At 41.3% G+C, this 25307-nt stretch overlaps 1 protein-coding gene across 4 annotated transcripts; it reads left to right on the top strand.

The window, feature by feature from the left end:
* The first annotated feature begins 11281 nt into the window (after positions 1-11281).
* Positions 11282-16398, top strand: LOC147624103 (uncharacterized). Of its 4 annotated transcripts, XM_086820765.1 has the most exons (12): positions 11892-12026; positions 12142-12435; positions 12567-12730; positions 12847-12941; positions 13022-13371; positions 13492-13770; positions 13856-14890; positions 15004-15164; positions 15244-15320; positions 15403-15550; positions 15638-15787; positions 15871-16398. In XM_086820765.1, exons 2-12 carry the CDS (start codon positions 12177-12179, stop codon positions 16231-16233), a joined length of 3081 nt encoding a protein of 1026 aa, XP_086676891.1. In that variant the 5' UTR covers positions 11892-12026; positions 12142-12176; the 3' UTR covers positions 16234-16398. The 4 variants fall into 4 exon arrangements, 3 of the variants coding, with proteins under 3 accessions (XP_086676890.1, XP_086676891.1, XP_086676892.1); XR_015269262.1 differs by having other exon boundaries at positions 11282-12435; positions 15628-15787; XM_086820764.1 differs by having other exon boundaries at positions 11282-12435.
* Positions 16399-25307: the final 8909 nt, after the last annotated feature.

The raw sequence follows: 25307 nt of genomic DNA, 5'->3' as shown, positions 1-25307 counted from the left end.
CCATGTGACTATTGGGCTCCCGTAACCTCCAAAAGATCCTAACTCCCCACTAGCCCTCTTGTAACCACTTCTTGATATGACATCTTGTAATAACCAAATCCCACAACTCATTAGCCTAAGCTAATGTTACTAATGCTAGGGGGTGTTCACACCCAAGCTAATGCCAAAATGCTTGGGGGTGTACACAATTGTCAACATCTTGTTGCTACCAAAAGGGATTAATCTATCTCTACATGGGAGGGGAACCATTACTCTAATATTTCATGATTTTCTTCACCTCCCACACCATGCATTGACACTCATGCACAGTACACTCTCACACACGCACAATGCACGTGTGGTTGGATCTCATCATTAACAACCATCCCCTATTTTCTATCTTTTTTTCACATAGCATGATTGCTTATTTTTGTGGTGCATTCAGGTAGGTAGGTGCTTGCATCTTTCAAGCACATACATTACGTAACATTTATGTTCATCCCATGTACTTGCATTGGCACCACATCTAGGACTCTTCATATGGAACCTCACCAATGGTAGTTTGTTTTTCCACCGACACATATCATTACCTTGTTGTGTTGCTTTTGACAGCAATATTGCCATCAACTTATCCTTACAACCACCCATCATTTTCAGATCTAGGGATGGACCAAAAACCGGGAGGGGAGAATGTTAACCCTTGAGCACCTCTTGGGTTAACAAAGTACCTTTGGAAACACATAAGGGCCTGGAAAATGACACACTTCAAGACAATGTCCACATCAAATAGGGGATGAGTCATCATAAATAAGGAGCTAGGGGCACTTTGTAGTCAATAAAGAGTGGCTATGGGAATGAAGAATAAGCTTTCGAGACTGCCAAAGACAAGCAATGACCACCCAAAGTGGGACTTTAAGCTTGTACAATGCACTCTCACACCTACACTTCATGTTGTACTCAAAGAGGATGGTGTGGCTCATGTAAAGGCTAGCATCCTATGCACTATTTGAAACATATCTCATTAGGCCTTAGTCTTGATTTGGCTACCCAACTTATTAATAAGTGTAGATGGCTAAGGCCAAAAAGTGCCATGTATAAAAGACACTTTTACTAATGAGAAAGGGTCATTCTCTTGGGTCTAGTTTTATGTCCCCCTAAGCTCTTGTTCTCTCTTTGGTGGTCTATGTGTGTGTGTTTTTTAGACTAGCATGCATGGTGTTAGTAAAAGGAGTGTGTGTGAGAGTTTTCCCATAGAGAACCATTTTCTTGACGTGCTTCCTTGGACCATATTGGAGTAAAGCCTAGGACCATCTCTCCTTAAGTGCTCCTGGTGGACAAAGGAGTGAAGGCTTCTACAACTGCAAGGTATCACATCGAGTGTTTCCCATCTCATGCGAGGGGGCAGGTGAGTTACCAAAACCCCCATGACAAGAAAGGTAAGAGCATGGCCAAATCGTTCCACTTTTTTTTAGCACTAGTGGGTGTGTTCTATCAATTTCCAGTGATGCTACCTAGGCTATGTAAGGAAGCCAACATTGCCTCTAAGGTTAGGGCCATCAATTATGGACCCACCACGATGTGCAATGTAGATGGTGTGTCACCCCCACTCACATGGACCATTGATAGCTCATAGTGAATTGTGGCTACTATGAGGTCCTCCATAGACTCACTGGAGTCCATGCTAAAGAGGATGTGAAGCCGCCCAAATAAAAACCCTAACTAGTTGTGAAAGTGATCAAAATTTCTAATAGAGATTAAGGAACACCTAATAAAGATTAAGGAACACCTAATGAAGAATAAGAAACACCTAATGAAGATTAATAAACACCTAATGGAGATTATGTGATTGATTAAGTGATAAGCTAATGTAGATTAGGGAGAGATGGAACTCTAAGAGTGAACAGTGAGAATGAAGAGGTGGGGGGAGGGGCTTTTTATAACTCAACCAAGTTAGGGTTACGATTTAGGGCACAAGGGACATGTGTCATTTGATAATTTGGTAGCCACATAACTCGATTGATCTACATAAACATTATGGTTTTTTTGGACCTCGACAGACAAGTGTCAATCATCATCAACTGGATCTCCTTATAAATTGTTTGAGTTTTGAAAAAATACCGATAAAAACGTTTAGGCAACATGCGACACATGTGCCGACCATTCATTGCGTCTACGAATAAGTTGACTGAGTTACATGGAAAATGCATGCCTTTCTAAATGCATTCCATGCATTAAAATGACACGTTTCCATCAAGCATAGGGTTTCAACATACCTCGGTAGTAGAGCTACGTGGAACATGTACTTTTTTGAATTGTGCTTTCTATGTTAAAAATTTCGGGTGCATGCATGATGTGCACACATAACTTGATCGAGTTATGTTGTGGACATCCATATAGGCATGACATAACTCGATTAAGTTACATAGTGGATGTCCATTGCAAAACGTAACTCGATTGAGTTACATTGTACCTACTGTTATGGCTCACCCTAACCCCCCTTGAAACACATCCAACAAGAGATTACCTGGTGAACCGCAAGTGTCATTGAGGATCTTTCCAATAACCGAGCTCGGAACCCTTAAGGTCTCCAAGCTCTATAACTCCTTGAGAAGCAATTCTACCACGCCTCTTGCGAGCGTTATCACACCGCCACGTTGCACCACGGATACTCGTCTTCCCTCCTCTCACCTCTTCACTCACACACACTCACTAGCATGCATTAGGGAGAGAGATTAGCAAGAGGATTAGCAAGAGCAAGACTCAATTGCACAATGGGAGAGTATCTTGTATTATGAGAGATATTCACTTATATACATGGCCATAAGCGCTCACTTAAACTGTGGCTAGCCGGGCACTTTAGGCTCATAAGAGGCCTAATGCTATTATAATGACTACTCTCATAATATATCCATGAAGTACATCACTTAGGACTTCTTCCTAACTTGCTACCACATGCTCTTGAAGCGAGAATCGCCATAAATACTCCATTACACCATTACGGGTGCCCGTCCAAGTAGCTTTGGACAGTATTGCTTCATATCTTGAATATATGACCCTTTGGTGTATCTATTGTGACTCCTTGATGTAAGATAATGGCGGTAGATCTTGTTAACCCTAGAATTAGGTTAACATCCCCCCCTTCCTGATGGCGATCCCGTCCTCGTGATCGCGTTGATGACTATTATGTGGGGAGAATGGACATGCTTTGTCGATGGCTTTGATGTTAATTGATGCTCAATTGTCTTTGTCCCTCGAGGAGGAATAAGAAAAGCTAGTCAGTGGTTTATTGGGAATTCCTAACGATGTGAGGGGTGGGGTTTTTTGCGAATGATTGCATTTTTTATATTTGTGTGAGCATTTTTTTTGACTTTTTTCTCACTTTGTTTTTTGCAATTATAAACAATGTTACATGTGATTTGCCATTAGTGGGGATGCTAAGAGATATTAATAATGGGAGAGAAGAGAGGGAAGCATTCGGAGGAACGTAGACTTAATCATCAGAACGAGATGGTGATTCTCAGTTGTTCCTCATTTGATTCATTGAAGCCCATCATAAAACATTTCTTCAATTGAAAGTCGTTTAATTTTTCCCATGACTCACATTATGAGTCCAAGAGTTTTATCTGTAGGATAAAGTCTCTAATAGATTTGTTTAGTTTATGCTCAATTGAATAGAGTTCTTTTATTGCACTCCACCGATCACCTTGTCTAGAAAAGCCGTGGATAAAGGCTGTTTTCAAGGTTCTGAAGTTGGTCTTGATTGCAGGCATCAATGTGATGAACCATTGACTAGCCTTTCCCTCTAAACATAGGTTCAATGCATGTACCTTGGTGGGACAGTTGGGATTTCCAAAGGCTTCACATCTCTGTTCAAACATTTGAATGAATTGAACAGGGTCTGTTGTTCCGTCGTATTTGCCCATAATTTTAAAAATTTGTGTGGCTGTATTTCTATATGAGTCACTAAGGGTGTAGGTAAGTGCTCTTGTTGGGAGAGACTCACTCAGTTCTTGGGCTACCCCCCTTCCTAGATTAGTCAGTATGTCCAAGGTGTGGGCATCTAGGAAGGGGTTGGTACCTATAGGATTTGTGGAGATGTTAGGTAAGGGACCAAAGCCTGGTGGGATCGAAGTGTTAGGGGGTGTAAAACTTGATGACACGCTTATTATAGGCATGGCCAATGGCATTGGGAGGTGCATTTGCAGCATAGATCTCAATGGCTCGAAGATGTTAGCCATTGGGTTCAGTCCTTATGTGATCCCTCCTGGCAATCCCTTTATCGTTGCCATGTCGAATTACCTAAATGCTCCTTAATGAGCAAACATAAGTTTTTTTTTTGCTTTTTGTACTCACAGTCCGTTACAGCCTCAAGAAGCCTAGCGTACACTTCGTATACGCACATGAATAACCCGAGATAATTTTTTGAAAAAAGCGTATGTTGGTAACTTCCCAAATGGAAGAGGAGGTTCTAAATCCTATTTTCCATCACTATCTCAAGATGAAAATTTTTTCCTTGTTTCGCAACACGTTTTTTAGGGTGTTTCAAAAAGAATTTTGAAAAACTCTATATGAGAGTTGTATTTTTGGAGTACTACACCTTTGTTTCCCTGAGTTGTTTGTGATTTTGGTGTTTAGACCCTAAAAAAGTAGCCCAAATATAGTTCATCATTTTCGCGCTGTTTTTTTTAATGATTTTTCGTGCTTTTTGGGTGTTTTTCGCCTTGATTTCCGAGTCGAATTTTGAGGCTGCTGGTCGAAGGCCAAAACGATCAATTTTAACTTCGAACAGCCAAGTCCAAAGTTGAAGAGCTCGATGTCAGCTTTTCGGTGAGCCCTAGAGTGCCTTTATCGAATATATGGTTTAGGAAATAGGGGTGTTTGTTTTTGGCCAACGGACCCCCTTTCACGTCGTGAACTAGTAGGGTACAGTTCACGGCGTGAAGGACTGCACGAATTTTTTATTTTTAAATTATTATTATTATTATTTGGGCGTGAATGGAGGGTTTCACGCCGTGAAGCAGACTTCACAGAGAAATTCAATTCGATTTTTTTAAAAAACCGCGTGAATGAAGGGTTTCACATCGTAAACCCTTAGCGTTTCAAACTTTCATGCCGTGAAGCGGACTCCACGAAAAGGTTAAATTCGATTTGTTATTTTGTGCGGACTCCTAGGGCATGAAACCTTAGGCCGTGAAATTGCATAAACCTTTTTATGACACCCCTTACATCCTTCATAAATGACCCTCAAAATGGACAATTTGATAACTCATGAGCATCTGCTCATTGAATTCTCATTAGCCTTAATGAGTTATGTAAAAAAGTGATTAGGAATTAATCAAAGATTAATTCTTTCATTAATCTTTCCCTCTTTTACACTAATCAAAGACTCTAATTAACCACTAATCCCTAATTAATTCACACAATTGAGCACATCATTGGAGAGAGCAAGGGAATGCTAACCTATGTGCATTAACAAATGTGTAAATTAATCTAAAATAGGAGATTAATTAGACTCTTCATTTTGGTCTCCTCTTTTAAGATAAAATTAAGCAAAGAGAGTCAAAGTTCTCCAATTGATGTAATTAGGTGTTTTGATGCATCTAAATACTCTCAAAACACTCAAAAACACTAATTTTGACTACTCACATGATCAATTTAGATCCCAATTAACATATTTTCTAATTTTTAAGCCCCTTGAGTAATATTAATCAATCTTAATGACAAAAATCAGTTCATTAAGAGAAATTAGTCAAATTTAAGGATTTTTTTATGGTTTTAAGAAATTTTTTGAAAGATTAAGCTACTCCTAATGCTTGCTAACACTCTAAAGCAAACAAAAAAACTTCCTACGCATGCGCCATGGGTTGAGTACATAACTCGATTGAGTTACGTGGTGGACATCCACATAGGCATCACGTAACTCGATCAAGTTACATAGTGGATGTCCATCGCGTGTAGTAACTCGATCTAGTTACGTTGTATCTACATCGATGTACACCCACATAACTCAATCGAGTTACATGGATGTACATCCACATAACTCGATCGAGTTATGTGGATTTCCACCACTTTCCACCACATAACTTGATCGAGTGTTACATGGTGCCTACGAGGATGTCTGCCATGTATCTCAATCGAGTTACATGGTCATTGTTTGCCGATGTCGTCAATGGAAAGGTATGCAACTATTATAACTCAGTCGAGTTATGTCCCAAGCCTTCATTGAGTGCCACTTAGCATGATGCTATTTGAAGCATACCTCGATTGAGTTACGCCAACCTTGTCCCATCCCAATGATATGATCCAAAAGTGAGGACCTTTATTATACAATGACCCTTCACACTGTATATAAGGAGTTGGTAACACAAGGATCTCCTTAGTCCCTTTGTCATGTGCATCATATCCTCTATACCTAATTCCGTCACTATCACATGCATCCACCAACATTATCACATGTCTATGGATTAACAATATTGTTTAGATCTCTAGCAAAACTATTGTGCAGTTGCAGCTGACTCTGTGTGGTTTGGTCATCTCGTGTCTCCGATCTCCAAGGAACAGGTCCAAACCAGTCTTTCATGTTTCAAAGCTGGTATTAAGGTTTGGGGTGACTTATGTGACTCAACTGGCATGTTAAACAGGGATCAAATCTGCAATAAATTCATCTTGTCCCGTGGCGGAGTTGAGTTGGTCATTCAGAGGTGTAATGCTCTTAAGGTTCCCATTCCCACGAGGCTGATTTGTGACTGTATAAACTTTTCTAAAGCCATCCGGTGGGGCGACTCCAGTAATCTGAGCAAGTTACCTAGCACTCTTCAAGCTAGAAATCTGATTCTCAAGCTCAATAAGAGATGGTCTTTGGCCTGGAACAAACATCAATGGGCCTTCCGATTTAAGCTCATTTGGGCCTTCGCTCATGAAAGAAAACACGCCATTTTGGCCTGGCTTGTCATTCACAAAGCGACATGGACCCTTGAAAAGGCCCTGAAGTTTGGGCATGGTAACGGCCTTTGTCCCCGCTGTAATTCCAAGCTTGAAACTGTCCCCCATCTCTTCTTCTCTTGCCCAGACACTAAACAATTCCTGGATGTTTTGAACAAGGCTTTTAAGAAAATTAGGAAAATCCCTTTGAGCTGGAAAGAAGTCCTCCTAGGAGAATGCCACTCACTGGACCCTTTAATGTGGCAGTCCGTCAGAATTCTGTTTCTTTGGCATGTATGGAATCAACGTAATGAAGCTCTATATGAAAGTAAAACTAATCACCACTTTTATCTTTTTCTTGACAGTGTACTCAAGCTAATCCATCAGCTTCAGCCGAGTGGTGTTCCCATGGAGGTGGACCGGTGGCAAGACCTACCTTGGAGGAAATGGAAGAGATTCCATGTCTCCTCGCATGGCCAAACAAAGGAAACTATGATACAAGAGCTTCATCTGGAATGTCAAAGAAGGCTTCAGAATTCCGAGTACTTTGTCCAGGATTCAGGAAGCTTTTGTGGGGTTCCTTAAGCCCCCATGGTCCCAAGCTTCTGCTCCAGTTTTTTTCCCAGTCTCTCGCCTGGAATACAAGTCAGGCTAGCTCCAAATGGGGCTGGTTGGCCACTCCTCAGTCTTTGCTTCAGGTCTTGTATGTCAAACTGGGTCATCAAAGATGTTATGCTGCAGTCATGGCCTCATTCTCCTACACACTATGTTTAACTATCCTCTCTCCCGGAATTGAAGAGGGGCGGGTCATCAGGATTTGTCTTTGAACTGTTGTATTCCTTCTTACATTTACTGCTGCTGGCCGAACTGTTTAGGATATGATGTAGCACAGTTCCTGTTCTGTTTCAGAGTTTTACCCTTTCTTTCTGAAGGGTTCATCTGGTCTTAGTGTCTCCCCATGGACCTTCCACATGGGCTCTTGTAACCTCATTTTTTTAAATATATTCCGCTGTTATAACTAAAAAACTATTGTGCAGCATGTCATGCAAACATTTATTATTAGGATCATCTAACATCTTGATGATATATGTATTTTTAATGATGTTCTTCACTATAATACCAATCCTTGTTTACTTTGCTCCAATATCGTGTATCTCGTGATTGAACAGAAAACATTTTGCAAAAAAAACATAAGAACATCTTGAGGTACATCCTAAGATAACCTATAGATATTCAATAACACATCTTCAAAAGAAATTTAAAAGGATGTAGCTTGCACCTTGTGGCCCTTACTCATTGTTTTTTTGCACCAATTGCCAGCGCCTCCACCACATGCTAGTTCCTTTTCTTGCATTCGTGCACTACTACATTTTGTTTCTTCCTCCTTTTCCTTTAGCAAAATCCTATGGGCTTGTTCTTTACGTTTATAAGACGTTTTTGGAGATTTGAGCTATCCTCTCACCATTAAAAGATTTGTTACATAGCTGAATTTCAATCTTATAATCTTGTTCTATATGGCAATCTTGTTCTCCATCCAACTCCTTGATCTTAGCAGATAACTTAAGATCAACTTATTCTTGCATCCCTTTGATTGTTAACTGAATCGGTAAAAACAAATTCTTTACTTGCAACCTTCTTTGTGCTTTACCTAGAGTAAAGACGTGTAGCCTTCTGCAACATCTAAGAAGATCATTGTGTCCATCACACCCAGAAAATGTAGAAACATAGTAACATTTTGAAAGGGGGTGCTGAGGATCCACTCAATACATAGTGCCATATGTCCAAAGATCAAGATCAATGCTCTTCCAATTACATGCAATCTTTCCGAGTTGGCTTTAATGTAAATCTAACTTTCTCTAGTATTTCGACGGCTTGTACACTCATGGTCAAGATCTACATGCAACGTAAGTTTAGGAGGCTTATTAATGATATCTTGGAGAGGAATTTTGCACAGTGCGTAGGAGAAGAACCCTGGGAGGAAAAGCCTCAAGGGGAGAGGAATGACGAGGAAAAGTGTTAGGTGTGTGCACAAAATAAGGAGGAGAGGAAATACACAAGGAAAACCTTCATGGGAGTATGTTGAATATGAGGAAGAGAAATGTCACGAGAAAAATTATAAGGGGAGTGGTATAGTGATGTCATTGATGAGGAAGGGAGGGGCAAAGGTGTAGTGGGTGAGAGCATGCATGAGGGGCAGGTGGCTAGGGGAAGAGGAGGAGGAGAGGAGAGGAAGAGGAGCGATGGAGGAAGAGAGGAGGTAGAGAAGAGGGCAGGAAGAAGGTGGAAGGAGTAAAAGATTCAAATTTTGAATTTTGAATTTTAGGTGGATCAAAAAGTGAATGAAACTGAATCCAAATTGTACAAACATAGTAATGACTAGTATGCATTTTTAAAGTCACATCATAAGCTACTATGCTCATTAAAATATACCCATGAGAGGAACTAGTCAAAGTAAGTTAGTGCTTCAGAAAAATGCTTAAAATTAAACGTTAAATTGTATAGCTTTTCAATCTTCCATGAGAGGGACTAGTCAAAGTAAGTTAGTGCTTAAGAAAAAATACTTGAAATTAAACTATTAAATTGTATAGATTTAAAAAGAGACTATGTTCTATCTTCTAATTATCTTGCCTACATCTCAGCAACTATTGACGCATTTCTCTCTGAATGGATTCATGGCTCTATCCCCCCACAAACTCTTGTTCCACTTAGGCTATCACTAATTTCTTGTGGTTCAATTTTTGTTTCATGTGTTTTAAAATATTCCTTCAACCAACACAACTTATGACACAGTAGGAATTTTGTTTAAAAATCCAAGACTCAAGATCTCCAAACAAGGTGTACATCACGCCTGTAAAGGGTGACAAGCTTGGTGATGTATCTTAAAAACATTCTGCTAAGAATGTCATATCAGATCTTAGGTTGGGAGAAGGCCTCGAAAAAATAGAGGTGTCACTAAATGGGGCCCATCAAATATGCTTTTAACGTTATGTTTGTTTTTATTGAATCATTTCTTTGCTTCTTAGTCCATGACAATAATGGTATTGTGCATTTAAGTTTTCCTTGATTTACTTGTGGTTAACATCTCTTATGCATTGTTGTATGCATCATATGTGATCCACAAGCATGGCTAAGATGATAAAAGTCTCATCTCATCTTGTTAAATATGAGAGAGAGAGAGAGAGAGAGAGAGAGAGAGGGAGAGAGAGGCTAAAGGTCCACAACCAATGTTGATTTTTGGCATTCACCCTCACACATCATTTTGATGGGTTTTTTCCCAAAATCTACAAGTTTTTTTAGATTTTATTTTTATTTTGATGGGAAAAATAAATTCTTCATGTTTTTTACGTTCAAAAACTCCTGAACATCTAAAACGTGTGTCAAAAGCAACATTGTACCAAAACTGTTCTATTGCATAAGGGGATTTATGATAGATTTTGGGGTGCCAACACATGTGGCACCCTTCCTAAAACGGTTACTTGATAACCCCTTTTTTAAAGTAATGTTAAAGTACCCCCTTAAATGGTTGTGGCTTCGAATCCCAAGTGTGTGCATGTTTGTTCAGTGTTTATGAACATTTGTCGATACATTTAGTGAACAATCATCCATAGGAGTGGCCTACGTGGGAATAGGCTCTAGAACGGTTGCTTTAAGTGTAATGTTTTCTATATTTACTTTTAGAATTTTAAGGATTATGTGGAAGGCACTCGTGGATGCAAGGTTGCTTTTTGAGGGGCACGAAGTGCTTGTTTTTAGGCATTTTGGTTATAAAATACGGCCACTTAATTTGAGTGAAAGTTAAAGATAAGTAAATAATGAAAAGAGGGGGCATTATTTCTACTAAACCCCTCATTTGGCCTCCATATTCAAAGTATTTCAAAAGTTTTGGCCCCCATAAGATTCACCTTAGACCTTCACTAATTAATTAATAGCAAAGAAGAATTTTGGACCCATGTTTTGGATATTTGGAAGGGGGGACAGCCCCTCAAAAATAATTCTTGCGTGGACGTTGAGGGAGGTAATCCTTTGGCACAGACGGTGTGAATAAAATAAGGGAAGAGTAGGCAACAAGCTTCACCTCGTAGTTGAGACTTTGAGAAGGATAGAAGAGGGCGACTTTTCTCAACAAAACATGGCATGGAGAGAGAGAGAGAGAGAATGCATATTATTGCAAGGTGGATATTATATTAGTAGTAGTAGTAGTAGTAGGGAACGCATATTATTGCAAGGTGGACTATTAGTAGTAGTAGTAGTAGTAGTAGGGAACGGTGCTGCTGTTACTTACTAGGAGTAGAGCTAGTAGTAGGTATTGCCTGCACCCAACGCACGACGCCCCCCTTTAAAAAGAGTTTATTTTTTTTTAAATTTTTTATTTTTTTGAACCACCCGCAAACTAGTCTCCTTGCAGGGCTTGCATGGAGATGAGCGCATCACGCTCCACTTTGCCTGCAGCATCGGAGAGACATGATTTATATTTTACCTGGGTAGCGCCATTTATAGAAATAAGCTGCCAAGGTTTCGACTTCCGCCCCGCGCCTGATTCTGGCCGCTTGAGATCATCGTCGCGTGCAGCTTATGGCTCGTTGATTAATTATTGCCAAGCTCTCCTGCAAGGTTAATTAAAGCTCTAGCCTTTGCGAATTGGGAGGCACATTCTTGCCTTTGCTTTGCATAATTGTGATTAATTACAGCACAGTAGTGCCGTTCATCAAGCTGGCCACGCTCTTTCATCACATTTGGGTGGCTGCTTATATAATCTAATGTTTAATTACTGGCACTAAGAGGGCCATTATGGTCAGGAAAAAGGCAGCTTCCATCTCGTGATTGTACTAGGTTATATAACAACGCCATTGAATTGGTACAGTTTGTACCGATGGTACAGACTTCAGCAATTTCCACCCGCAGAACTGGAAAGAATTGTACTAATTGTATGCTACTGGTAACTGCACTAGCTGTGTAACCTTCACAATGCACATGATTTTCCCATTCGCTTCACTGATCATCATTCGGATCAGGTGCTTAAGTAAGCCGCAGAGAACAACAGTATACCTTACATCAGATCAGGATTCAGAGGAGAAACAGTAGCTGGAGCCTGGTACTGTTGAGTTATCTTCTGCGTCTATCATCATGTGAGGACCTGATCTGCTGCATCTTCTGCATGCTGCACATTTTGTATATCTCATATCAGTACTTTATAATCTGCACGATTGGGATTCCTCATGGCTTCCATAAATATTCTGCCAGAGATTAAGAAGTCTCCGGACCTCTTCTTCAGTTGCATGAATAACAAGGGGCTGCAGATGAAAAACACTACAGCTACTAAATATGACGGGAGGCGCAGGCCGCCTCCTCCATCATCATCAGTGTGCAAACATCGTCACGAGAGTGGCAGTAAAGTGGTTGCGGTACATCCAACAGACACTGTGCTGGTGGCTGTCAATGCTGCAAAGATGACTAGACATGCTTTAGAATGGGCACTCACCAACGTGGTGCAACCAGGAGATCACATCACACTCCTGGCATTGTGGCCAGCTGGGGGTAATTAACCCTCGTCTCCTTTCTTAATTGCTGTTGAGAATCTTACTCAAGATACTGGTTGTTGAACATTAATGAGTAGTTTAGAATTCAATTAAGCTTCTAATAACCAGTGATCTGCTGGCTCGTTTCAGGACGAAGGCTATGGAGTTTGCCATTATTTTCAGGGGATTGCGCGCGACGTGCGATCATGAGGAAAGGAATCAAGAATGGCAAGCTTCATGATGTGGAAGAGGAGATCAATGACTGCTGTTCTTCCATGATGCAGGAGCTCCGCGCTCTTTGCGATGCGAAGAAGGTGCAATCGAGCAGAACTCTACCTTTAATCTCATAGAGACTTTGTATCATATTATTGTTTAATTATATTCCAAGTAAAAGGGCTGGTGGGCTTTTGATAATCTCATTTATAATTAGGCGAAAGTAAGCATAAAGATTGTGCCAGACCGAGAAAGAGGAGCGATAGCATTGGAAGCTGAACGAATTGGGGCGACGTGGGTGGTGCTAGACAGGTTCATTAGTTGTTTGTTGTAAAATTATAATTACCTGTAAATCATGGGGTCCGTGGTTATAATTGAGCTTGTAATGACAGGCATGTGATGAAAAGGGAAGGCAAGATTTGCCTGGAGCAACTGCATTGCAACCTCGTTCTCGTGAAGCAATCCATGAACTCTAAGATCCTACGCTTGAATCTTAGAGGCTCGACTCGTCCGGAAGGCACCACAGATCCAGCCTTGGATGAGAAATCTGACTCTAGTACTCCTGGCGTGAGGAGGAGGGCAGCTACTGCAGCTGCTCGCAAGAGAAGCAGCAGATCCACGTCTACTTATCGAAGCGCGGCTAAGCTTAGAAGCCAAGCTATCAGCTTTTATGATGGCGCGGGATCCTCTGCGAGCAGTCCTGACGTTGCAGGAACTCCCTTTACTACCGGGAGCGAGACTGGTAAATCATTCTACATGGTTCTGTAAATCTAGCCTGCTAGGAGCGTCTGCTTATACCTTTTGTCTTAGTAGCCGTGTGCTTGAGTTACATAAAAATTTGGGCATGAATAATTCTGCGCAGATTCTACAGCAAGAGATCTGCATATTGGCGACTATCATGGCCAGCTGCAGCTGGTTTCTGATAACGAGGAGGGTGCCATTTCAGACTACGCAGAGTTCGACTTCTTGTCTGAGTTCAATGGCGACCACTCGGGAATTCTTTGTACACCGGCCACCGCCAGCCCTGCCGAACGAATTGAAGCGCCTCCCGAGCAAGCGCCCGCGTCCGTATTCGTCGACAGCCCATTTAGTGGCGTCGATGGTATCGTGCAACCCTGGATTGAGAGTGCCTACACAGAAGGTAATTAATTAGAAATGGTTTAATAATGATTTCTTTGTTGATTTGCGAGATGTATCATAAACAGTTTGCTGTCTGTTTGGTAAAGGGATGATGGTCAGTCTCTTCAGAGAGGCTTGGAAGCCTGCGCCTGTGATCACATGCGCCAGCAGCAGACCCAATTCTGCCAACGCTACTCCCCAATCGGAGACTTTGACTCTGACGGGATCCAGCTACCCCAGAGCGTCACGCTCGCCCTCGCCCTCCAATCAGCAACAACCTCTCGCTCGCGCTTCTCGCTCACCGTCGCCCTCGAAATCAAGCGCTGCGAATGCGGGCGGCGGCAAGCCATCATCATCATCATCATCGTGTAATTTGTTTTCCGGAGCTGTCGGAACGACCAGGAGGTCTCATGTGATCACGAGCCCGGTGCAATCTGTGGCCGCAGGGGGAACCGGCAACGGCTACAAGGTTGCATCACGCCGGCACGACTTCGTGAAATGCACGAGGGAGACGCCAGTGCCGGAGCCCGCCACCACCACCGACGACACCAAGAGCGCCGCCGGGAACACTTCCGACAGAGTAGTTACGACAAGGGAGTTATTGCAGAAATTTTCTGAATGGGATCATCAGGGAAGCAGCAAGCTGAGGTCTTCTTCGTCAACATGCAGCCACCACACAGTCGAGATGGATGTGAACAATGACCTGGAGCGGACGTCCAGCGTGAGGAGGGCCATGTCTCTGGTGGGCGGCGGCGCCGGGATGCACCCTGCGCCGCCAGGCCCTCCTCCCCTCTGCTCCATCTGCCAGCACAAAGCCCCTGTGTTCGGTAAGCCCCCGCGCCGCTTCTCGTACGCCGAGCTGGAGCTGGCCACGGGCGGCTTCTCCAACGCCAACTTCTTGGCCGAGGGCGGGTTCGGGTCCGTCCACCGTGGCGTGCTGCCGGACGGCCAGGCTGTGGCGGTGAAGCAGCACAAGCTGGCCAGCTCCCAAGGCGACATCGAGTTCTGCTCCGAGGTGGAGGTGCTCAGCTGCGCTCAGCATCGGAACGTGGTAATGCTCATCGGCTATTGCATCGAGGACAGAAAACGCCTGCTTGTGTACGAGTTCATTTGCAACGGCTCTTTGGATTCGCATCTCTACGGTAGTAATCACTTAGACAATCGCTGATCAGTATGCTTAACGATTGAATTTCGCAGCATTTTAACAGAATTAATCAGTTCATTTGGCCCTGCGGCCGCTGCTCACTCTCCGCAGGTGCAGACCGAGATCCGCTGCCGTGGGCGGCCCGACAGAAAGTGGCCGTGGGCGCCGCGCGTGGGCTCCGCTATCTGCACGAGGAGTGTCGCGTGGGTTGCATCATACATCGTGACATGCGGCCCAATAACATTCTTCTCACGCATGACTATGAACCCATGGTAAACTAATTGAAAGCATGGCTGGATCGATTCTGCTAATTGCAGGTTTCTTAACATCTTGACATTTAAGTTAGTTCAGGTAGGAGATTTCGGTTTGGCGAGATGGCAACCGGACGGCGATCTAGGCGTCCAGACTCGAGTGATAGGCACATTTGGGTAACGGAACTACTACGTTCGAAAATCTCTCTCTCTCTCCTCTCTCCCTTCGATCTCTCTCTCTCTAACATCGGCCTAACAGGTACTTGGCACCGGAGTATGCTCAGAGTGGTGAAGTAACGGAAAAGGCAGACGTTTACTCCTTCGGCGTCGTGCTTTTGGAGCTGGTCACAGGACGGAAAGCAGTGGACATTGGGCGACCCAAGGGCCAACAATGCTTGACGGAATGGGTACTACCCGAAGCCTCGCTTTGTCGCTGTTTCTTCCAGCTTTGCATTCTGAAAAGAAATCCATTCTCACTTAGCAGGTGATCGCAGGCACGGCCACTGCTGGAAGACGGAGCGTTGCAACAGCTGCTTGACCCGCGGCTAGAGGGCCAGTACGCCGAGTACGAGCTGTACTGCTCGCTGCACGCGGCTTCTCTGTGCATCCGTAAGGATCCGCACCTACGACCGAGAATGTCCCAGGTACGTATATCAAACACAACCACCTTTTGAGCAACGGAACTCTGCCGGACATTCTCAAGTCGACAGCAATTTCGTTGCCGCAGGTGTTGCGAATTCTGGAAGGCGACGTTGTGATTGACACCAGTGGTCCTTCCACGCCCTCGTATTTCAACGGCGCAAAGCTGGCGTATAACCAAGACGCGCCCGCCTTCAACGGCAGCTGCAGCAGTCGGATCTCTGGCGAGTATTACCGTTTGCCTCGTACCGGCAACGTCAGCCCGCCTCTCATCAGTTACAGCGGTTCGCTTCTTAGTAGCAGCGGCGGTGGTATAAACAACAGCCACAACGGCACGCGCCGTCTGCTCACTGACTCTCATGCCAAGCTCTCCTACGAGGCGTTTCTTCGAGCCTCCTACGATATCTCGGATGCATACGCCAAACGCCTCTCTTTCGAAGAATCGACGTAGAAGCGGCCATGATCCTCCGCCAAAACTTGGCAATGTGCACTGGCTATATTTCGAATTAATTGAGTGAATTCAGCACTATGGCCTTAGTATTGTAATATGGATTCATCAACATTGGCCAAAAATAGGCATTTAAATCACAAAGTTATGAAGTTCTCTCTCTTTTTATCTTCGCTTTCTTTGGGTCTTCGTTGCAGAACCCTCACACGTCCTTAATGCCGTCATGTAGGTTAGCTCGCTAAGAGGGTTTTCATCGCTGTTGCAGGATGTTTACAATCTTTTTAAGCGAATCTAAAGAGGGTTTCCATCGCTGTTGCAGGGTGTTTACAGCTTTTTAAGCGACTCCAGTACATTTTGATCAGCTTTCTACATTCTGAAGCTTTTAAACAATATTCGCCCATGGGATCCATGATCCATCGATTCAAGTCTTACCTCGTAATTTGTGAAGTCCACCATGTTACACACCACTACAGTCTACTAATTGAAGTCCATATAGTGTAAGACATACCCCTGTATTGCAAAAATTGTCTCGTTACTCGGTGGACGTGGTGGTGTTCTTGGGGACACCTCTCCTCCTCCTTGAGTAGAGACTCGAGAGTCACGTAATCTAACATGTGCACGTGGAGCTTTCACCCCCAATTAAGGCTTTACATGTGCACGTGGAGCTTTCACGTGGTTGTTACCCCACGTGCACTTAAGCTCTCGAAGATGGAAGGCATGCATTTTGGGATTGCCCAACTTTCAAGGAGTCGGGCTAGAATTGGAAAATGGGTAGCTAAGTCTTTAGGTGTGCAGGGTCTTTGGGGGCATTGGGTTCCAGACAGGGAGTGCTTTCTGAAAGAAGTTACTAACCTACTCTTTAATATTATTAGATATGGTTACTTATGGGAAATATGGGTATCTATAAATAATATTGTGTTTCAGAAGGGGGAATACTGGTCTAAATGTGATTGAACTGATGTATAAATGAACTCATCTTTGCTAGTCTATATACAATGTTAACAAACTAAATGATGCTTAACACTCAGGCAATGGGTAGCTAAGTCTTTAGGTGTGTAGGGTCTTTGGGGGCATTGGGTTCCAGACAGGGAGTGCTTTTTGAAAGAAGTTACTAACCTATTCTTTAATATTATTAGATATGGTTACTTATGGGAAATATGGGTATCTATAAATAATATTGTGTTTCAGAAGGGGGGGAATACTGGTCTAAATGTGATTGAACTGATGTATAAATGAACTCATCTTTGCTAGTCTATATACTATGTTAACAAACTAAATGATGCTTAACACTTAGGCAATATACTCTCTACAGTCTGGGATCAGTTGATGTGCTGATCAGCAGACCCTTGGACATACTAGGTTGCATGTAGGATTACTCTGGACTTGATGTGAAGACCGGGCCTCCCAAATTTGGGCCAAAGACTAAAAGATGGTATCTCAAGGAAAAGCACCCCATCTACACATTTGTGACCTTCATTGAGAACCCCCTGGGTACTAAACTAGTGGGCGGACTGGTAGATATGTATTGGAAAAGATTCCTCCCAAAGGCTACACCACTTAAATTATGATGATTGCCTACATGCAACTTGGATATCATGTGTCTTGGGACCAATCCTCATTTGTGTGGGAAGATGATAGTTGGGATATGTTATGCAAACTCCTAAATTGCAATATAAAAGAGTTGGAATAGTCTCTGGCTCTTAGTCTTTAGCCCAAGGTCTTTTGTACTTTTTGTAAAGTTTTCCAATGTTAATATAATAAATATCTTTCTCCCAAAAAAAGGCTTTACATTCAAATCCTTTGGACATCTCTCATATGAGTCACTTATAAGCTAAGTAGGTGGTGTCTACATCTATACATTACATATCATTAATGGTCCACCATGCATGCTATCCACCTTCATCCATGACAATTGCAATTGAAATACAATCTAGATTCTCACACTTTGTCAACCCTAGATGGAATTTACATTCTGTCCTTTGGACATCTATCCTAGGTGCAACATCATCTAATGTGAATATCATTAACCTAAGTAGGTGATGTCCTGAAGGACAGAATGTTTGGATGTTTGGCACCATGAATACCATGACATTCATTAAGAATTAAGTGCTTGATGTCATGATCTGCCAGTATACAATTCCATCTTCAATAGTATACTTCTTCTATTTGAGTCCATCCTCATTTGCATGTGTCCTTAATGCATCTTCACTTGCTCTTTGGATAGCATCCTCATTTGGATCCATTCTCGCTTCTATAAGATAATCATCCCTAATGCTATTCTTATGGTGTTGGGGCTCTTCTTAGTATCATGCTCACATTTACCCTTTACAGACTCTAAGAACTCCTTATGAAATTAAATGAGACTCAATTCATTTATTGTTTCTATTTGACTAAGGGATCAATTATATCTCCCCTGTTGATAATGTTTGTAGTCAAACTCTTGAATCATCTCAATCCATCTATTCTTCTTGCCATGAAGGTCATGCTATATACGATGCATTTGATTGCTTTGCATAGAGAGAAACCACCTCTTGATTCCTTTACATAGAGAGAACTATTTATTAATAATTGAAACACCTTTGTGATTCCTTTGCAAAAAAAAGAAACCACCTTTTGATTCAAGAAAGTTATTTATCAATAATTGAAACACCTTTCCTAGATGTTAAATATTCCCTTTCTTTGTTCTCTATTGTAAAATTCTATCAATAAAAAATACTACAAACTTCCCTAAAATCGGTCTAAAGACACTATTCAAAAGTGCATATCAATAAATTCCATATTGGGTATATCCATAGACCTAATGCACACTTGGTGATCTCGGATCTTGGATTGAAAAATAGTTATGTCCTTGAAGCTAATTTGAAGATCTCATTAAAGCAAGGCATTAGATATTTATTCTTTATTGTAATCTTATTTTTGGCCCCATAGTCTATGCACAAATACATATTACCATCCTTCTTCTTCACCAATACAATGAGAAAAGCTTATGAAGAGCTACCAAACTGAATCTATCCTTTCCTTAAATCTCCACTTCCTCTTACTCTACTCTATGTGGTCCAAGAATTAGATCTACATAATGATTTACTCCACATGCAAGAAGCAAAGTTCATCAAGTAATTCCTCAAGAAAAATATATTTAAATTTCGATAATAATTAAAATTTTCCATACAATAACTTTTATAAGTTTTATTCTTTACAAAGTATAACATAGAAAACAATCACAAAATTAAGATCACAAAGAATCACCTCAACATCCCAAAAGTGTTGTAGCTCCATCAAGAAAAGAAGAGGATGTTATTTGCTTTAAAGTTTGAACTCTTTCCATCACGCTTAAATGTAATGGAATTATTTGGATAATGTGTACATAGGAAATGACATGCTATAAATGACTTATGGTATATTAATGTGTATATAGGAAATGACTTATGTTATAAATACATCATGCTTATTTGAACTCTTTCCATCATGCTTAAATGTAATGGAATTATTTAGATAATGTGTATATAGGAAAGGACTTATGCTATGAACTCATTCCCTACTCAGGCCTATCTAAATGCTCATGTAGAAATCCAAAGTTTCTTTATAATCTTGAACTTCCACTTCGATGCAATTTACCATGGTATCTGGCATTGTTCCTTCTTATTAGGGCACTTTTCTAAAGAGACTATGTAGTTGTGGACACTCAAAATTTCTTAAAATTTAATTTTTTTATTAAAAAATAAGTCAAAAAGTTATGTGTCACACTACCATCAAGCATTATTCTTACATTTCAACCTCATATATTTCAATGTGTCTCCATCAAATCATGAGGTCTAAATGTGGCTTGCCCCGTGTTGCTGACACATGGTAAACCTCTACCTCCTTAATCCTCAAAGGACCATTAATGATACTTTTTACACTAAATGCACTTGATTAGAGGGAGCTTTACCTACATTTGCATCCTCATACTTCTATTTAGGGCACAACCAAGAAGGATTTCCTAAAATCAAACATCTGTAACAAAGACCTTATTCTCTGTACTTTTGATGTAATGTGTGTCCCCATATGGAATAACATTAGGGTTTGGAAATGGATTCAAGGATGGAGTTGGTGTACTTGTTGGCTCTATGAGGATACTTTGTAGCATAGTACGGGCCCTTGCAATGAAAGTGTTGGAGAGGTGGCATCTGTAACATGTTACTAAAGTCTCTTGCTCTTTGTTGCACCATAGCTTCAAACAAGGAGGCATAGTTAATGGAAGGGGATTATTCTGGTTATCTATATAAATTTTCCTACTCATATGGACTCATAGCTCTCATGTTCCAGAGTCTCGAAGTTTGCTGGCATAGTCACCAAACATTGTTGTACAAATGCACAGTTTCAAGTTGGGTATGGCATTGGTGGTGGTCTTTGTACATACTTCTTAGTAAAGGATTTTGATAATTTATAAATGAGCAGTGGAATATATGCCATTAAGAAGAATTTAGTATGGGTCGCAGGGCAAAGGGCTGCTTTAGCACCAAGAGAATAGGTTGTGGTGCTAGGATTCTTTGGTATCAATAATGGGTTGTATGGCACTAGCAAAATTATGACCACAAAATTGTTGTTTTCTTGGCCATAGCACAACAAACACTCCATAATTTAATGTTTCTATGACAAATTGCACACCAAACCATATCTCTCTATAAAAAATAAGTGTGGATGTCCTCCTTGGGGAACTGGCTTGGGTTGGCCTTAAGGTTTCTCTTGGGTTGGTCTTAAGGTTTCTCTTGGGCTAACCGTAGGAGCTAGCCTTAAGGTTTCTCTTGGGCTAACCGTAGGAGCTGGCCTTAAGGTTTCTCTTGGGCTAACCGTAGGAGCTGGCCTTAAGGTTTTCCTTAGGCAACTGGCTTGGGTTGGCCTTAAGGTTTCTCTTGGGCTAACCGTAGGAGCTAGCCTTAAGGTTTTCCTTAGGCAACTGGCTTGGGCTGGCTTTAAGGTTTTCCTTAGGCAACTGGCTTGGGCTGGCTTTAAGGTTTCCCTTGAGGCTAACCCTGCCACTACTAGCATATTTGATTGAGAAAATTTTCTCAGTAACACCAACTTGTTAGTTGGAACTAGAAAGACAAAGCTCAAATAAGTGCACCATCAAATTGAGGCCATGCTATAAGGTAAAACCTTAAAACATTAAGGCTTTTGTCATGGAGGATGGATTCCCTCATTGAGACCATACAGTAAGCCAAAACCTTAAAAAGTTAGGGCTTTCATCATGGAGTATGGGCAAGCGACTCTCTACCTTCCCCCCTTAGTGAGGCCACAAGGTAAGCCAAAATCTTAAAACCCCATTATTTATATGTAACGTAGCACTTCCTGTTAATCGTGCATATATCCGAAACTTGAAACCTAATACAGAACTAAAAACAACAAAAAACTAAACACATGCACATGTACCTACGTGCACACATCACATACACAGCCACACCCACATGTTGAGGCACAAAATATACAATCAAAACACAACCACATGTGTGTGCACACTCTCTACACACACGTGCACTCATAATCACCTGTATATGCACCCACATGTACACCACTCCCTACACACATGAACACCACATACACACACGTACATCACCCCCTACACATACGTGTACACTACATACACATACACATGGTAATATATGCACATGCATATACGTACACAAGGCATTCCCCATATCTTTTGTAACAACCCTCTCCCTCTCCCCTCCCCCTCTATCTGAAAAAATCCCCCCCCTTAGGCTCTTTACAAACCCCACTCCCCCTTAATTTTTTGAAAACACCCCTCCTCCCTAAGCTTTTGAAGCACCCCCCCTTTCCAATTTTTTGGAAGCTTCCCCCCTCCCAAAATTTTTACCTCCCTTGATTATAATTATTAAAACAATCTTTAAAATAATCTTAAAATTGAAGATGTGCACTGCCACGACGTGACAATGCATGCCACGTGGCACCCCAATAGTACCAAAAAATAAACAAAAAGGGATGAGAGGTAAATGTCAAAGAAAGTGGTAAAGAGAGTTAAAGAAATTAAGTCGAAGAAAACAAATTGGTTGGTGCACACAATCAACAAAGAAGCGTAAGGAAGAAAGTAGAAGTGTTGGAGCCATAAGATGGGGACATGATAAGAAGAGAAAGAACACACACTCAACACACCATCAGCCCATGCTTAAAATCATGCATCATATACTAAGGGCTTAGCACATCACATACATACCTTGTATGAATAGGCACTCACATGTAGGCATCACAACCTCGTCAGTAATAACCATCTACATCTCTAGATGGGGAGGCCAAGAAGAGAAAGAACACACACTCAACACACCATCAGCCCATGCTTAAAATCATGCATCATATACTAAGGGCTTAGCACATCACATACATACCTTGTATGAATAGGCACTCACATGTAGGCATCACAACCTCGTCAGTAATAACCATCTACATCTCTAGATGGGGAGGCCAAGGTGGGTGAAACTAGCCCATGGTATGACCTTGGAACCCCATCGATTTGCACACCCTACAAGTTTTCCTTTTATCGGTGAGACATGTTGAGAAGAGAAGGAACACACTCTCATCACACCATCATCACATGCATACTGACACCTACATCATACACTAATGGCTATAGCACTTCACATGCATACCTTCTATGAATAGGCACTCACATATAGGCACCATAGCCTTAACATTAATTATTAGCTAGGTACATCTCTAGATGGGGAGGCCATAGTGGGAAAAATCTTGGTCCATGGTATGACCTTGGAACCCCACGAATTTTCTCGCTACAAATTTTCCTTTTATTAGTGTTATGAATAATAAAATTGACTATTTATCTTGGGTGACCCAAGTGTGATTTAAGAGTTAGTTGTAAGAGTGAATCTGATTAATTCTTGAGAGGGTGACCTAAGTGTGATATAAGAATTGACAGAGAGTATGATTAATTCTTTAGACGGTGACCCAAGTTGGTTGTGTGACATGTGTGGCTCACGTAAGGAATGTGTGAGTTTGATTGTGAGTGAATCCAATCAACTTTGTAACACGTGCGATGCGTGTGAAGACATTGTGGGTGAATCCAATCAATCATTTTCACATAGTGTGAAGAAATTGTGAGAATCCAATCAACTTTGTAACACGTGCGATGCGTGTGAAGACATTGTGGGTGAATCCAATCAATCATTTTCACATAGTGTGAAGAAATTGTGAGAATCCAATGTGGGAGTGAATCCGATCGATTATGTGTGATGCATGGTTTATGCGCGTGAAGCATGGCAGTGAATGATTTCCATTTGTCAGTATTATTTTTGTGAGTGATTCCAAAGTAATTGTGATCTAACATTGTGGACTATTTTTTAGCATAGATCATAAGTTCGAGACAACAAAGGTGAATATTGGACGGAATTATCTAGCCATGCACATGTGTGCAAAATAATTAATTTTGTATGGTTTGGCCCATTATACATATTTTGGGCAAGGCTTATTTTTTATGAGATGATTTAAAAGCATTGGACTATGGATCAATTTTGTAAAAGCCCAATTTTGGAAAAGCTATGCTATTTTTGGCTCCATGGGCTAAATTTATGAAATATGATTAAATACCGCGTGTGGGAGTGGAGCCACACACGTTGGGGGGGAGGATTGCACCCAATATTGTGTTCTTTGATTTTTTGCTCTTGAGTTATGCTATGGTGTCTATGGTTTATTTCCTTTATTATTCAATTTGTGGAATATTCAAATCTCCATGTACCAAAGGTCTTGTAATAGTGGCATTAGAGTATGGCAAATTTAAGTATTGAATTTGGGTTATGGAGACTTGAAGAAAAATCAAGAAATTGATTTTTTCTCAAAGGTTATTGGCTTGGAGAAAATTTGAAGGCTTTCTACAAATTCAAAATACTTGAATGAGAAGAGGGGAATCTGCAAAAAGCCTACAGCAAGGGTACAAGGGCTTTGGACAGGATTCATTCAAAAATCTAAAGGACAAAGGAAGCAAGAGCAAAGAGATCTTCAATGGCTTATGGGAAATTTTGGGCCGTCTAATCAAGATTTAGATCAAGGCTTGAGGTTTAAAGCTACCTTCATGCATAAAACCACTTTTCTTGAAGTGAAACCACCCTTTTGCTTCCAAAACCACCTTCATCAATTCTAATCCTTTCTATAATCCATCTTTATGGATGAAATCAGCTCACTAAGGAGATTACTAGTCTAATTTCACAATTGCTAATTTGCATCTCTGCATAATTTGTATAATGGAAGGCTCCTATTCATCTTGCAAATCCACCCTTTTTTTGAAGTAGCCTCACGGGATGGTTTGTGCTAACTTGTGCTTAAGTTTAAGCTTAGCTTAAGCTTAACTAAGCCTTGGCTACCTACCCAACCCATAAGCTATCTTAAATACCTTCTAGCCTCACGGGATGGTTTGTGCTAACTTGTGCTTAAGTTTAAGCTTAACTAAGCCTTGGCTACCTACCCAACCCATAAGATATATTAAATACCTTCTTTTTAAAGCTTTACCATTGAGCTTTTAACCTTTGATCTCTTCATAAATCAAGCTTCAAAAGCCATGCTTTCTCCAGTGAAATAAAGGCTACAAAACCCCTTTTGCTGAAATTTCAAATTTTGCACCAAATAACAGAGAGCTTCAAAAATTCAAATTTTTTTCTTGGTCAAAGAAGGAGATAGAGGGAGTTTCCATGCCATTAATTTTTCTTTGTCCTCGACTCTCCAATTTCTGAATTTTGGTACAAAAACAAGTCATTCGGGCTTCTTTTCGAATTGTCGACATCAAGGTAATATTGGATTATTATTCTTATTGTTTATTGGATTCCGTCGACTTCAAGCGCTTCAACAAGCCTTCTTTCAAGTACATGAGAGTCAGATCAGCTTGTTATTTTTCTATTTTATTTATGCACTCCCATATTTTTTTTCTTGCTTCTTCTACAATAATGGCAACCTATCCTCTATCACCAACTATCCAAGATCGATTAAATGAACTTCAAGCTCAACTCACGAGCGAGCGTAATCAAAGAGAAGAATTTCACAAAGGTCATCTTCCAGATCCGATTATTCAGATTCTGGGGGGA

Source organism: Cibotium barometz, chromosome 26, assembly GCF_041138505.1.
Source record: "Cibotium barometz isolate CiBa-2024 chromosome 26, ASM4113850v1, whole genome shotgun sequence".
Taxonomy (NCBI): domain Eukaryota; kingdom Viridiplantae; phylum Streptophyta; class Polypodiopsida; order Cyatheales; family Cibotiaceae; genus Cibotium; species Cibotium barometz.
Note: the sequence above shows the minus strand (reverse complement) of the source record. Positions and strands in the feature narration are given on the sequence as shown.